The sequence below is a fragment of the Epinephelus lanceolatus genome, chromosome 2, assembly GCF_041903045.1.
Source record: "Epinephelus lanceolatus isolate andai-2023 chromosome 2, ASM4190304v1, whole genome shotgun sequence".
In the NCBI taxonomy this organism is placed as follows: domain Eukaryota; kingdom Metazoa; phylum Chordata; class Actinopteri; order Perciformes; family Serranidae; genus Epinephelus; species Epinephelus lanceolatus.
The window spans coordinates 26,616,441-26,630,633 of NC_135735.1; the positions used below are offsets into that span (position 1 = coordinate 26,616,441).

General features: G+C 39.7%; 1 protein-coding gene across 3 annotated transcripts in view; it reads left to right on the plus strand.

Moving 5' to 3' along the window:
- Window positions 1-14,193, plus strand: part of nedd4a (NEDD4 E3 ubiquitin protein ligase a) — a 35,991-nt gene that overhangs the window by 14,713 nt on the left and 7,085 nt on the right. For all 3 annotated transcript variants that reach the window (XM_078175902.1, XM_033609806.2, XM_033609721.2), the window contains 14 exons: window positions 6,183-6,233; window positions 6,635-6,696; window positions 6,875-6,977; window positions 8,521-8,684; window positions 8,793-8,907; window positions 9,140-9,304; window positions 9,487-9,570; window positions 9,833-9,952; window positions 11,291-11,554; window positions 11,805-11,882; window positions 12,044-12,098; window positions 12,187-12,245; window positions 12,429-12,494; window positions 12,662-12,891. In XM_078175902.1, coding sequence (XP_078032028.1) covers window positions 6,183-6,233; window positions 6,635-6,696; window positions 6,875-6,977; window positions 8,521-8,684; window positions 8,793-8,907; window positions 9,140-9,304; window positions 9,487-9,570; window positions 9,833-9,952; window positions 11,291-11,554; window positions 11,805-11,882; window positions 12,044-12,098; window positions 12,187-12,245; window positions 12,429-12,494; window positions 12,662-12,891 — 1,616 coding nt within the window. The remainder of the gene's footprint in view (window positions 1-6,182; window positions 6,234-6,634; window positions 6,697-6,874; window positions 6,978-8,520; window positions 8,685-8,792; window positions 8,908-9,139; window positions 9,305-9,486; window positions 9,571-9,832; window positions 9,953-11,290; window positions 11,555-11,804; window positions 11,883-12,043; window positions 12,099-12,186; window positions 12,246-12,428; window positions 12,495-12,661; window positions 12,892-14,193) is intronic.

Here is a 14,193-nt window from a genome sequence, read left to right on the forward strand (position 1 = left end):
TTTACAATTCTGTTAGCGCTGTGAGTAATCGACTTAAGTATTTACCCGGGCTAATTTTAGTAGTGGGAAAAGCAGTGCCCCTTGCTGATATAAATAAAGTGCCTCTGAAATATTCCCCCTGACTCCAGATAGTCTGGTGGTCTGTAGCACTGCCCAGTCCCGTGGATTCAAATTTAACAGCATGATACTAGAGCAGCGCACAGTCATGCCAGCCATCTGTGGACATGGTGTGTGTGCGTGTGTGTGTGTGTGGTGGTGGTGGTGGGGGTAATGTAATGTAGGCAGGATGGGAGCGTGAGCCTTTCCCAGTAAAAGGTTGGTGCGTTCCCTTCCCTATGGGTCCCCCTGCCAGGCAGTGTTTGTGAAGTATCAGGTGTCACCCCCACCACCTCCTCACCCTTCTCCCCCTCTACCCCCTTGCATTTAGCAGGTTGTCAAGTACGAAGGTCTCCTCTTTACCTAATTAACCAGAGCATTTACTTTTAACGGTCTAAATTTGCCTTTGTAAATCCAGATTTTATTTTCTCACTTTAAAATACCTGCATCAAGTATCTTAATTTCACTTGAGCTTTGATATTCTTAGTCCTTCATGGATATTTAGTCACGTATGACACATCTCCTCCTTATAAGTCTGCGTCAAATACTGCACACCTTTTGTTTACAGTCTGACTGTGTGTGCCCACAATGTAGCTGCAACACTGTCATTCACACTCAGGAAGTATAGCATACAACAAGGAAGCACACGTAGAAATATTTAAACATAAATGTAATGATCCTGAAAGTTCCTGTAATTCCAGAATTATTTTTCAAAGTGGTTCTGTGATTTTCCTGACTGAATATGGCTAAATGAGCTTTGTACTCACAAAAGACCTCCTTTTACTGCAGCAGTAAAAAGGATCACCTCTTGCCTACAAACAGTCCAACAACAGTGTTCAAAGGAAAACTTCACCCACAAAAATACCATTTGTGTATCAGTCATGCCGTGTTACTTTGAATTTGTGAAGAAGTCTTTGTTTCTCTGGCATGCCTCGTTGAAAAACAGTGAACACACTGATTTATTTATTTATTGAGGACTGCAACAGCAACACTTTATCCAAATATCCATTTTAAAGCTCTCACACAACTCCTGCAGCATTACCCAAATCTCATTTATCCAGTTGTGTGATCAGTACTTCCCAAACACATGCATTTTCTCCATAACCTTATGGTGTAAAACTGAGCTGAAAGTGAAACTTATCTATGGTCTCTTCAAAACCTGATCCCAGTACTGAAGTTTCTTAGTGGTCCCCAACAGATCAATAAATCAATATGTTCACTATTTTCTGTGGAGGCATGCGAGAAAAATAAATATAAATTCAAGGTATTGCAGCATCAATAATTGATTTTGTGCATGAAGTATTCCTTTAATATATCTCAGGGTGTCTACAGGTCCTTAAAAGTCTTTAAATGTCTTAAATGCAATGTTAAAACAGTAAGGCCTTAAAAGTCATTAGATAGTCTTAAATTTGAATTTGTGAAGTCTTAACTACTACAAACATTTGATCTAATTAAATTTATCCATTTTTTATTTATTCTTGTGAAAATGAGCGTAGCCTTTCTACGTAAAAGTCCACAATTCTAATGTTAGAAATATTTTTTTAAAAATATAATACTATAATTTTACTTTATACTTGCACTTAACTGTTGGCAAATTGTCGATTGACTTAACTCTAATAACCATATTCCTACATAACACTTACCTCTGCATAAGTAAAACATGATTTGTCCAAAAATTTGTCCTAAATTTGGTTAAAAGTACCTATAGACACCCTGTATCTTTTACAAAAAAAAACAAGAGAAAACTAAATGGCTAGAATTTTTGCAATTTAATAATTCAGTATATTTGCCAATACAAAATATTACAAAACCGAACTCTATCAGTCCCCAGACCCACAGAGATAAAATGTGATATAATTAGTGACATAACTAGCCTGACCTAGTTTTAGTTGTTTTTTCAAATACTACTACAGAAACAAGGAAGGATTGCTAAATTATGTAGTTGATGTGTCAGTTGTGATGCAACTGGGTGTGGCTATAAAAAAATTCCACTATGGAAATTTTTTATGAAAATTCAGCTCTGCTGCTCTTATCTGCATTGCCCTCATAACCCTGTAATGCCTCATCTCATGAGTTAATGAACAACCAGTAGTGACCACATTACACAAGGAAGCTGATAAACATAAATCAGGAATCTCTCTGCTGTATTTTGATCAGCTTTAAGAACAAAGATGTCATACAAATGGCCTAAATTTACCTGTACTTTGATTTTCAGGGGTATCAAGTTTAACATTATCCACATGTCATTATTCACCGAGCAGATTTAAAAGTCTCAGCTTGTTTTGTGCAGCTGCCACAGTGTTTGTAGTGGGGGGTTCTTGGCATTCTTGGTTCAAGCTGGATCTCTTTTGGATTCCTTCAGAAGTGATAACATGTGGTTTAGATAAGTCACTCACCCATTAAGAAAAAATCCCAGCAACAACTTTTAGGCTTTGCACTGTTTAAAAACTGAAATATATATGACACAGCCAGGAGAAATGTGAACTTATTTATCCTTTAAGAGTTCAAATAAATAGTTTTTTGTTTTATTCTCCGTATCAACGTAAGACATGAACATGCAGGCCATCAGACTTGGTGTTGCTGCCTCCTGCTGTGACAGCAAATGGTTTCAGGTGTGGAGAACATGGGCTCATTTTACAGCATTTACTTAACTTTGTCGTGATGTTCTAAAGTAGTCTCTGCAGCTCAAAACGTCTCATGAGTCAGCCTTTCATTTCCTCCCATTGTCTTCAACACAATCTAACTTTTTACGACTTATTTTTTGGAATAGTTTCTCAGAATTATATCAGAGTTCCTGATCAGGATGGATCCTCGTGAGACACTTTGTTTGCAGGCTCCAATAGCTGCAGAAGTTTAGGTTTCACGAGCTGCCGTCCACCTGTTAAAAGTAGTTTGTCGTTGCGGAGCTAAGATGGATATCACTGAGCTTGCTCCACAGATGCCCAAACATGTGTCTGGAGCTGTTTGCCACAACCTCATACAGTACGTGGTCAGCACTGCTTAATGCCACATGCTAAACTGAGTTGCATTTCGTGTCACATGAACCTTCAGGGATGCTCTGAACAGACATTCATCTCCAGCTATCTTTTTATCTCAGGCAGTCTTGTCATGTGTCCAAAGCATACACTTCCTCTTTGTTGAGCTTGGCCTCACCTCACCCTTTATCCACAAAGCTTGATAGAAAACTCTGGTACTGATATAGAAGTGACCTACTTGACTTTTAAAACCAACAGGGACAGTCATTGCCATTAGCCTGCGATTGTTTATACATTTCTGTTTATGAATTACTGGCTTTTAAAAGTTTGACAGAGGGATCAGTTGTCCAATTAGTCTGTGTATGTAGTTTCTCATCGTCTAGGCAGACTGTTAACAGCTATGAAGGGCACAGAGTATTGATAAATATTGTTGTTAAGATTTCTTAGAGCTACATTAGTAGTGGGTGACTGTTACATGGGCTCTGAGGTTAAGTGTAGGATCAAATATACTGTGGTTTAAGTGAAAGTGGAGTTCAGATGACAGGGGATCTGCTGATCAGTGCCGACAACTGATGTGAATGTGACACTAAAATGTTATCATTCTAGATTCTCTACTCGATCTAATGACATAAATGAGATTTGGAACAATGCTATAACACGAGATTTACTCATACAGACATAGTGTGGCACAGGACACTGAAGTTTAGACATTTTTCAGTCAGTAAACATGAGGCTTTTTCATTTCCTTTTACATTTCAGAAACTCTTAATGTTCCTCTCTACTCACACTAACATAAACAGTGCATGACAATGTTCTATATGAAACTACACTATTGTGTTTCCTGTATACACTCATACTATTCCAGTAAATTTCCAGTACACTGGCTGTTCGTAAATATGAACAAGAAACAAAACACAAGACAATTTCTAACTTTATTAAAGGAGCAGTGTGTAGGATTTACTGGCTTTGCTGCAAGCCCAGCACTTGCTAATGTGTGCTCACCCTTTTTTCTCTGATAATTTAAGATCCAGACATTTAGGAGGTTTTTACCGGGAGCAGGATTATCCACAGAAGTGTCGTCTTCTTCTCCAAAACAAACTAACCCAGTGATTAAAACTGGTAAAAACACTGAAAAAAGCAGTTCATGTTTAAGAGTTGATGTTTTTGCAATGTTGCTTGTTGCAGAGGGGCGTCTATAACTATGGTGGCTGACATGAAAAAGAGAAAGGCTCTTTCTAGAGCCAGTGTCTGGTTTGTCTGTTCTGGGCAACTAGAAACCTGGTAGTGCAACATGGCGGGATCCTTGGATGAGGACCAGCTCCCTATAAAGACATAAACAGCTAATTTTAAAGAAATTCTTATTTTCAGGTGATTATACACTAAAAAAAACTTACTTATTATAGTATATTCCATTTATTTCAATATATCCTCTAAATCGTACACACTGGGCCTCTAATATCCTGTAGTGTGTCAATAAATATAAGCAAAATAAATGCCACAAATACTGAGACCTCCTCAATGCCAGTATTTTAGAAGACCTCATTGTTAAGGAAACTGTGCAAAGTGCTTTCTCAAAATGCACTGCTACCAAAAAAGAAGCTGCTTACTAAAAATGGAAAGCAGCTTGCAGAATAGTCATGATGACAAATGCAGTCGGCTTACCTGAGCATTTTTCAAGGATTTGCTGCCTTACTTGATGATAAACTGGATATTTTTTAGCTTATTTGTACTGTTGTTCAGACAAAATAAGAGATATAATTACATGACCAGATGTTTTTTCTAATTTTTCACTATTTTCTGGCACTGTATACATCAAATGATTAATTGATTAGTTAAGAAATAAATCTCCACATTAATCAATAAGGAAAAAAACTTGTGATTTCCATTTTAGCTGGCAGGTTATGTTACAGTAAATGCTGCTACTGAGTTCCTAGATCATCAAAATTGCAAGCAATCTGTAGTGAGACATCAGCATCTTTACTTGTTAACTTGTGTCTTTTCATGCGTTCATTTGAGCTATACTATGCAGGATTGTCAGTCACTGTGTGGAAACACGTTCACGAGCCATAGTGAAAGTAAAAACCAACCCCGTGTTTTGCATAGCTGTATTTGCATTTTTTCCGCTGTGTATCTTGTATTGTACTTATGGTCTGGCAACTGGTCGCTACCTTTTTATAGAGCCCCGACCTCACCTGAGGGCTCTGGGGATACACATCCATAACTGTTGCAAAAACAAAAAATAAGAGGAAAATAAGAAACTACAGGCAGAGTCTGTGTCGAAAAATGCACTGCCACACAATTCTAGTGGGTCATAAGTGAGGATTGAGAGGGACAACATTGCACATAATATAAAAGAGTTACCCAGAAAGTGCCAGAATCAGCAAATGTAGCATGTATCTTCTAACCTGGACTTAACTGCTCCTCTGGGCTGCACCATTACGTGCAACGGCAGGATGAAAGAGGCCTCCATCTATATTTGTTCACGTAAACACTCTATACTGCTGTCAGACAGTTTGACCCACAGCGGGTGTTAATTTGGTCTCAGAGCTGACTCCTTCACTGCAACGTGTGCTCGCCTTCAGCCCTCTGCCTCCGAGACTGTAGCGGCTGTGATGGAGGCATGCAGTAAATGTGTCAACGGAAAAGTTTATCTGACAAATGCTACATTATTTTGGTCCCGGTCTCGCCAGCAGTAACACAGAGCAGCCATTCATTGTGGACTGATAAACACATTCCTATCAAGGCTGCTTACTAAGAACACAGATCAGGTCAAATGACTGTTTAATCTTATGATTAAAGATAGTTAAGAGAGGAACTGATTTGTGGGGAAATAAATGTGGCAGAAAGGAAAAGGTTGATGAAGATATGATAGGAGATAGAATGCCACTAATAATGTATGTAAGTGACAGATGCACTGCATGATCTTACAGGGATATTACAGTGGTTCCCATTACTGCAAAGATGGCTGAGTAGCTCAACATGTCTAGGCCAGTCCTCTGTGTGTGTGTGTGTGTGTGTGTGTGTGTGTGTGTGTGTGTGTGTGTGTGGGGCTGGGTAATATTGTCGTGATCCTGACATCTGTGTGACTCCCTCTCTCTCTCTCCCTGTCAGACACGTGATGACTTTCTGGGACAGGTGGACGTCCCTTTAAATCAGATACCGGTGAGTCCTTGGTTGCAGGAAATCCTTCTTCTTTGTATACTGATATCTGTGACTTGTTTAAGTTCATGAAAGTTAGAATTTATGCTGTTTAACTGTGGCTTTAGTTGCACAAGCTCTCGACCTCAGTCTCACCCATGTCACCATGTAAATATAAACACGCGCACCCTCATTCTAGTGTCTGTTCCACATCGTTGTCCATAGTTTTGGAAACACAGTCCGTCATGTTTATGTTACGTTCCTGCTTTTGTTTCATTATAAATATAACACCCACAAATTAGCCCTCATGGTTCACTGTCACCATCGTCATTAATATCTTTAATTATACTGTGTTGCGTTTATTTACACGACTGTAAAAATGTTTTGAGAATTAAAGATTTCCTTTTTATTTTATTTTTTCTCAGACAGAAAATCCTAACACAGAAAGGCCATACACATTCAAGGATTTTCTGCTTCACCCAAGAAGGTTGGCATGATTTCATGGTTGTTTAATCCTTTGTCTTTTCTTGTTTTACATTCCATGTTTACACGTATTTATTGGCAGAAGAAATTACAGGCCTCACTTCATACTTTCTTTTGAAACATTCCTGATCGTGTTTATTTCTTCCTCGTTCAAAAAATGAATGTGTCTGTTTGTCATGCAGCCACAAGTCCAGAGTCAAAGGTCACCTGCGTCTCAAAATGACCTACCTGCCAAAGAATACAGGTTCGGAGGAGGAAACAGCAGAACAGACTGAGGACATGGATGTAAGTGTGCGTAGTGTTTATACAGGAAGAATATATCCCAGAATCTTCCAAAATATCACAGAGCCTCTTGTGTTTACTGTTTATTCTTCTTACCTGGTCATAACAAATCAGCTGCAGCTTCACATTAACTTCTTAGAGCATTGATTAAAATAGTTAAAATAGTAATAGTTCTTACAAGCCCAAAAAGTCCCCCAGATTCTTCCCAATATAAAATTGAAGGTGAATTTGTGTAAAAGCCACTTAAGCACATATTAATATTTTGAAAGAATTTGATGATGATGTTGATATGGCATATCATTTAGGTTCTGACGATATTTGAGTTTGCACAACAGTTTCTGTATATTTTGAAGAGTGTATGGTAGTGGGCTATCCTGAGGTTATGTTTATATTAGGCACAAGTTATTTCCGCCAGGTGGGGTGATGTAAGGCAGTCTACTGCACATGATACAAGGAACGTGTGGACAATGTCAACTGTGTTATGCAGTGTTAAAGCATAATAACGGGAATACGATGAGAATATATAGAAATCAGACATTGAGTCAGTAGTGGACCGTACAAGATGTAATTTTGGAAGGACTTAGCCTGTTTTGCTTAAATTGTATTCTCAATAGATCTTGTTAAACTTTTTTCCTGCCTCATGCGATTACTGTCGACCTCCAGAAAAGGAACAGAAACACAAGTCAAAACCGAGACACCTCACAAACTAAGTGGCCGAGAATTTGTGATGTGTTGAAACGGCCACTACAATCTGCGAAATCAGTTACAGCAGTTAAAATGATCATGTGTCATCACAGATGGAAATCAGTGTTACTGGACATTTAGATTTTAGTTTGATGTATGTGAAAATAAATTTTAAATATAAAAACACAGATAAAGACAATATATGAGGAAGAAAACAAAACAGAAAAACCCAGCAAACATATTCAGTAAACAACTTAAGTATTACATGTCAGAGATGGAGTAGGAAGAATAGTAGTCATAGGGTACAAGATATGTAGGTTGTTTTTATTGTGTTTGTTTGTTTGTTTGTTTGTATGTTTTAGTGACTCAACATTGAATATTACCACAAATCATAAAGAACAGAAATTAATCTTAACCTAATTCATTTTAAAAAGTGAAATCTTAAGGAGCTTTGTACAGAAGCATTTCTTTCATGCTTATTAAACTGTGACCTCTGGTTATTTGGATAACGAATGTCACACTGAAAAGCAAATATTATCTTAGTATTGTTTCCACCATAAACAGTTTAAACAAAGGTCATATAAGTAATAGGAATCCTCACGAACACTTCTCCTTAATGTAAGCCTTGTCTTTGAGTCCATCTTATATTTGTCCCACTGTGTGTCCATGGCCTTTGTAAAATATGCTGATTTCTTCAACTTTAAGCAAACATAGAGCTCCAGCCTTCATCCTAGCCACTGAATTTTCTCCTTGTAGCCAACTAGTCTTACTTGGCTTGTGGAGTTAATCAGATCGTTGGGGGGGGGGTTTGTCTCCTTCCTGCTTGTGCCGCCCTTTAAAACTTTCTGTTTATGTCGTGCAGCCAAGTTGGGAGTTTCTGGAGGCTCAGGACATGTCAGGACCCAGACAGAGCCAGCTGCTGCCTGCTCTGCCCCCTGGCTGGGAGGAGCGGCAGGACAACCTGGGAAGAACCTACTTTGTCAATCATGAGTGCAGAACCACACAGTGGCAACGACCCACACTCCAGTGAGGCTGCTTCCCTCTCCTCGACAGAGTTACATCACTTTCCTTGTTGGTGCAGTACTGACAGTGTGTGTGTGTGTGTGTGTGTGTGTGTGTGTGTGTCCTAAACAGGGACGGTGATGTGGAGATACAAAGACAGAACAATAACATGGACGCAGGGCATGCTTTTATTACACGCAGACAGATCTCAGACCCCGTTGAGAACACCACACGAGAGTCTCCTGAGGTAATTTTAACACCTTTTTTTTTAAATGCTTTTTAGGTGAATGGGGGAATTGTTTTCTGACAGCTATGCAGATGCCATGTTGAATCCAGGTGTTGCTGTGGTGGTGGTAGCGCTGTTGTTCTTGTTTGTCCCCTGAGGACTTTAAAATGAACACTTTCATAACTGTGAAAAAGGTTTAGTTTGGGGTTTAACGTAAAACAGAACTCTGAGTCTCTTCTGTCTCACCTTTTAGAGCTGGGAGATCATTACAGAGGACGAGTCCACCTTGTACCACAGCAACAACCAGGTCACATCACCTCCACCGCCACACTCAGCCACAGAGTTCCACCCTTTCCGCGACGAGCTGAGAAACACTGTTTCTGGGGCCACAGCTGGCGAGCTGCGCACCTCCCAGACGGTGAGCCATTTTCTGTGCAGCATACGGTTTTGGTTACCGGAAAGCCAGAGGAAGAGAAAGCCATAATGAGATTAATATGAACCACACTCTCTCAATGAGAGAGGGGGAGAGGTGGAGAGTATATAGCACATTAATGGCTGAGTGATTATTGTTATCTTTGACCTCCTTCCTCTGTCCTGCAGGATCATGCTAGTAATTCAAGCCATTCCAGTCTCAGAGGAAGTGCCCAGACCTCATCAGGGGAGGAACATCCTGTTAATCCTGTGGTGAGTATTTCACTCCCTGTCAAAATCGCTCCTTCCCACTTTTTACTCAACCAGTCATGCATCAGCATGCTGCCGTTTGAGTGGAGAGACGTCAGCACTAAGGATTCACAGGTGTTTTCTTTAATCCATCAGTTTTTTGTGGTGTGGAAGTTAGGAAATAGTCTCAGTGAGGTTATATGTTTCTTTGCTGCTATCATGTTACTCAATGAGCTTGAGGTTTTCAGTACTGATCAGTGTATTTAATTTTTCTGTAATTCAATAGCTGCTTCCAACCTCAGCTGGGCTTCCTGCAGGCTGGGAGGAGAAGCGAGACACTAAAGGAAGACGCTACTATGTCAACCACAACACTCGAACCACTTCATGGACACGACCCCTCGTTCAGGTACAAAGCAGGCTTTCATATCGATATTGATAGGGGAAAACATATCTACACTTTAAATTTCTTAAAATTGACAACAGAAGTTAGAGTATGCTTATCTTCTGTACTCGGACATATTTCTAAGTAATACTGAATATTTGAGCAGTTTAGAGATTTAAATCAAATTCTTCACATTTGATTGGACTGCTAAAGAGTAGGCATAGAGTTTAGCACAATATGAAGCTACAACCCTGCTAAGCAGTCTGATGGCTACACTCACACCTCCCTCTGTGTTATATTCAGAGGAGGACGAGGGAGAGATGAATGAATTAGACCTCAGTCACATTTTTTTTAAATGAAAACCAAGGTTTTGCCCACTGGTACCCAAGCACACATCTCTTCCTATCTCCCTCCATATTGCTCTGTCAGCTACTGCGACCCAAATATGGCAAAATACATTTTTTTATGACCTGTGTAGCTATCTAGTCGCCCAAAGTCTCATTTGATTGGATGAACTTTTGTCAAGTCAAGTCAACTTTCTTTATATAGCACTTTACACACAAACACAGTTGATCCAAAGTGCTCTGTAGCGCACATGGTGAAAAACAAAAACAAAAGGAAGAAAATGAACACAAACATTTGAGTGATAATAGCAGTAATAATCCTTAGTTTTGCACCTATAACAATAGCAAAATCTGTATCCTTGTTTTTATGATGTCACCACTTTGTGACAGTAACAGCAACAGTGACAATCACATTATGCTATACACAGTAACAACTAGTGAGAAGTGTGTTTTAAGATGACTCTTGAAAATCTGGGGAAGGATCGGATGGTGGGAGGAGGAGAATTCCAGAGTTTTTGGGCAGCAATAGAGAAGGCCCTGTCCCCATAACACTTAGTCCTGAATCTCAGGACAGACGTCAGAAGTCTGGTCAGATGGTCTCACTTCTCTCACAGTGTGATATTGGAGAGGAGTTCTGTGGTGTAAGAGGGGGCAAGGCCAGTTTAGTAAACGCTCCTGAGTGCAGCAAGAGTCATCAAACATTTGAAACTCTTGCCTGGATTTGCAAAAAGAGAAAAAAAACTCTGATAATGATTGTTTTTTTTTTGTTGTTTTTTTTTAAACATATATTTGGCATACAACGAGAGATAAATGATCAGTTAACACCAGTTAACACAGGGACACAGGATTAAAACTGGGACAATTTATTTTTAAATTCATAGATGCTGTCTGTACACTGGCACGTTTCTATTCAAGTGTTAAGAAACAAGATCAAAAACAAGTGAAATGTATTTATTATTATTTATTCATCTATGTGTTAACACCTATACCTCTTCGTATAATGTTTTTTGTTGGACAGAAAACCCCAGAGGCCTCAGCACCAGCGGCACCAGCACCTGCAGCACCTGCAGCACCTGCAGCAGCAGCATCACAAAGGGGTGCAGGTGTTCCCCAGAGCCTGACTCCACCCTTGCCAGCCATGTCCCCCGAGGAGTCTCCTCAGCACACCCCGAGCCCAGAGGCCACACATGACTCTGGGTTCCTGCCGGCTGGTTGGGAGGTTCGCTGTGCTCCCAGTGGAAGACCCTTTTTCATAGACCACAACACAAAGACTACTACCTGGGTGAGAAAGCAGCAGACTTCAGATATTCTTCACCTCTAATTATAAGTGGTGATGATTGGGCACTACTGGCTGGCTCCAAGAAAGCTTATAGAAGCAGAAATACCAGCAAGACAACAACAAGAAAGAGTGCTAAGTTAACTTTTTTCTAAATGTGTGTCAAGGGCACAACTTTGTGAATATTATCTCCTAACACAATTTCTTGTGTTTCCTGTTTGACTGAAACACATCCTGTTTGTTTTCCTCTGAACAGGAAGATCCCAGGCTCAAGATTCCTGTGCAAATGAGGAGGAGACCCTCACTAGACCCGTCTGATCTCGGCCCTCTGCCGGTAAGTTCATCACTTACAGATGATCAGTAACAAATTAGTTGAAAGACATTTATCAACAAGATCTCAGGCAAAATTCTATATGGTGCATTAACTGCTCTGTGTTATAATATTTAATCCGAGCTGATGCTGTAGTAAAGACTGTGATATTTTCTTAATCCTAGCCTGGCTGGGAAGAGAGGGTCCACACTGATGGGAGGATATTCTACATAGATCACAGTACGTATGACCTTTTATTCTAAAAATACATCGCGGACTGAATGACGAATAGGTTGATGAATGGCCTCTGATGTATTACATTTCACAGACACCAGGACCACACAATGGGATGACCCCAGACTACAGAACTCAGCCATAACTGGACCAGTGAGTATATATAGATTATATTTGAAAGATTATTCTTCAGTGACATCATACTAGGACACTGCAAACAGTTATCTATTTATAACTTACAGGTTTCCTGTAAGTATGTGTCACTGACCACTGTGCGTAGGTCACATAGTTAAGATAGATTCATAATCACTGAACACTGTTCTTTGTTTATTTTAGGCAGTGCCTTATTCCAGAGATTATAAACAGAAGTACGACTACTTCCGGAAGAAACTGAAGAAACCAGTGAGTGTCCTTACATTACGGCTGTGACCTCTACCTTGATAAAACTACGCTAAAAAAGACTGGTGTTGCATATACCTTTGTTATCAATTCTTCACAAATGGTGTATTTATTCACCCTGCACGTGATCATAAACATTCTTCTTAATGAGCTCATTACATTCTTCATAGGCTGACATCCCTAACCGTTTTGAGATGAAGATGAGAAGAAATGCGGTGCTGGAGGACTCATACCGTCGCATCCTATCAGTGAAGAGGGCAGACCTGCTGAAGGCACGACTGTGGGTGGAGTTTGAGGGAGAAAAAGGCCTGGACTACGGTGGCTTGGCCAGGGAGTGGTTCTTCCTCATGTCCAGGGAGATGTTCAACCCGTACTATGGACTGTTCGAGTACTCTGCCACGTGAGTCCAAACACTGTCTCTTTGTAAACCTTTTCTAATGGTTATATGCATCATTATGGTGTTTTAAAGGGTATCTAATGTGCTTTTTCATACTTTGTGTCTTATATATAGTGTTACAATGAAGGATGTTCATATTAAACATGGCAAAAATTTCAAACAATGATGTTAACGTATGTAGAACTAATCCCTTTGACCAAAAGCCTCAGGTTTTGCTGTACACTGTTTTTACTACTCTGGCTGCATTATGACATCATAGTGTGCCAGATTTCTGCTTCAGGCATACTACTGCAAGTGTTTACATGACATAACCTACACTGCTACATAAATCTACAAGCTCACATCAGGGAAAGCAGCTTTTATTGGTGATTTTTAAAAATAAATAAATATAAAGGCATCCCCCAAGGTGCAGTGACGTGTAGAGACACAGAGATATAAAAGACCTGTAAACACTGACCAATCAGAGCATACTGGGCTTTATCAGGTGCAGGCTTAAAGAGACAGGCACTGAAATGAAGGATCTCAGACAGCACACCGCACAGACAGTGAGGAAAATGAAGTTGTTGTTTTTTTTACTATTAAAATATGTAAATCTGTTCTAGTAGAAACCTTAAATATAAGTACGAACATGAAAATGAGCATAACAGGTCCTCTTAAGACGAGCACAGACATCCAGAACAGTCTCATCTTGCACAGCCTGTTTACATTTTGAGGGACATGGAATGACGTTCTGACTTATATGAAGGAACAGTAAATGAAAGACATCCATGACAGATGTTCTGCTTCTGGGTCTGAAAACTCTAAAGGAATACATGAAAATACGGACTCAAAGACATACAGGTAATGTCAGGGTCTTCAGCAGCAGCTCTACAACCCCTAGGGAGTCCTTAGAGTTGTTGCAGGGGGAGCAGCAAATTACCTCTTGGTTATTTGCGTTAAGCTTTAATTTAAATGTTTTTTTTTTTTTTCCTTTTTGAAATCACACATTAACATGGATCTAACATATAATTAGCAATGACAAACTGGCCTTTACATAAAATCTTTTTATTTTAGTTTACACAATATTAATGATAATCTAACTGTTAGCCATGAATTATTGTGCAATCATGTGAGCTAGCTGACGCTAAATCACCATTCAGCACCTTGTGACACCTTGTGAACGTTCTTGTGAGCCACAGTGAATCGTTCTGTAACTTTTTTAAGCAAGAGACTGACACACCGTCTATCTCAGAGACCACTGCCAAAAGTGCAGAGGTGGTGGCTAACACACCTAGCCATGCTCAAATTGCTGCTGACTTAGCAGCT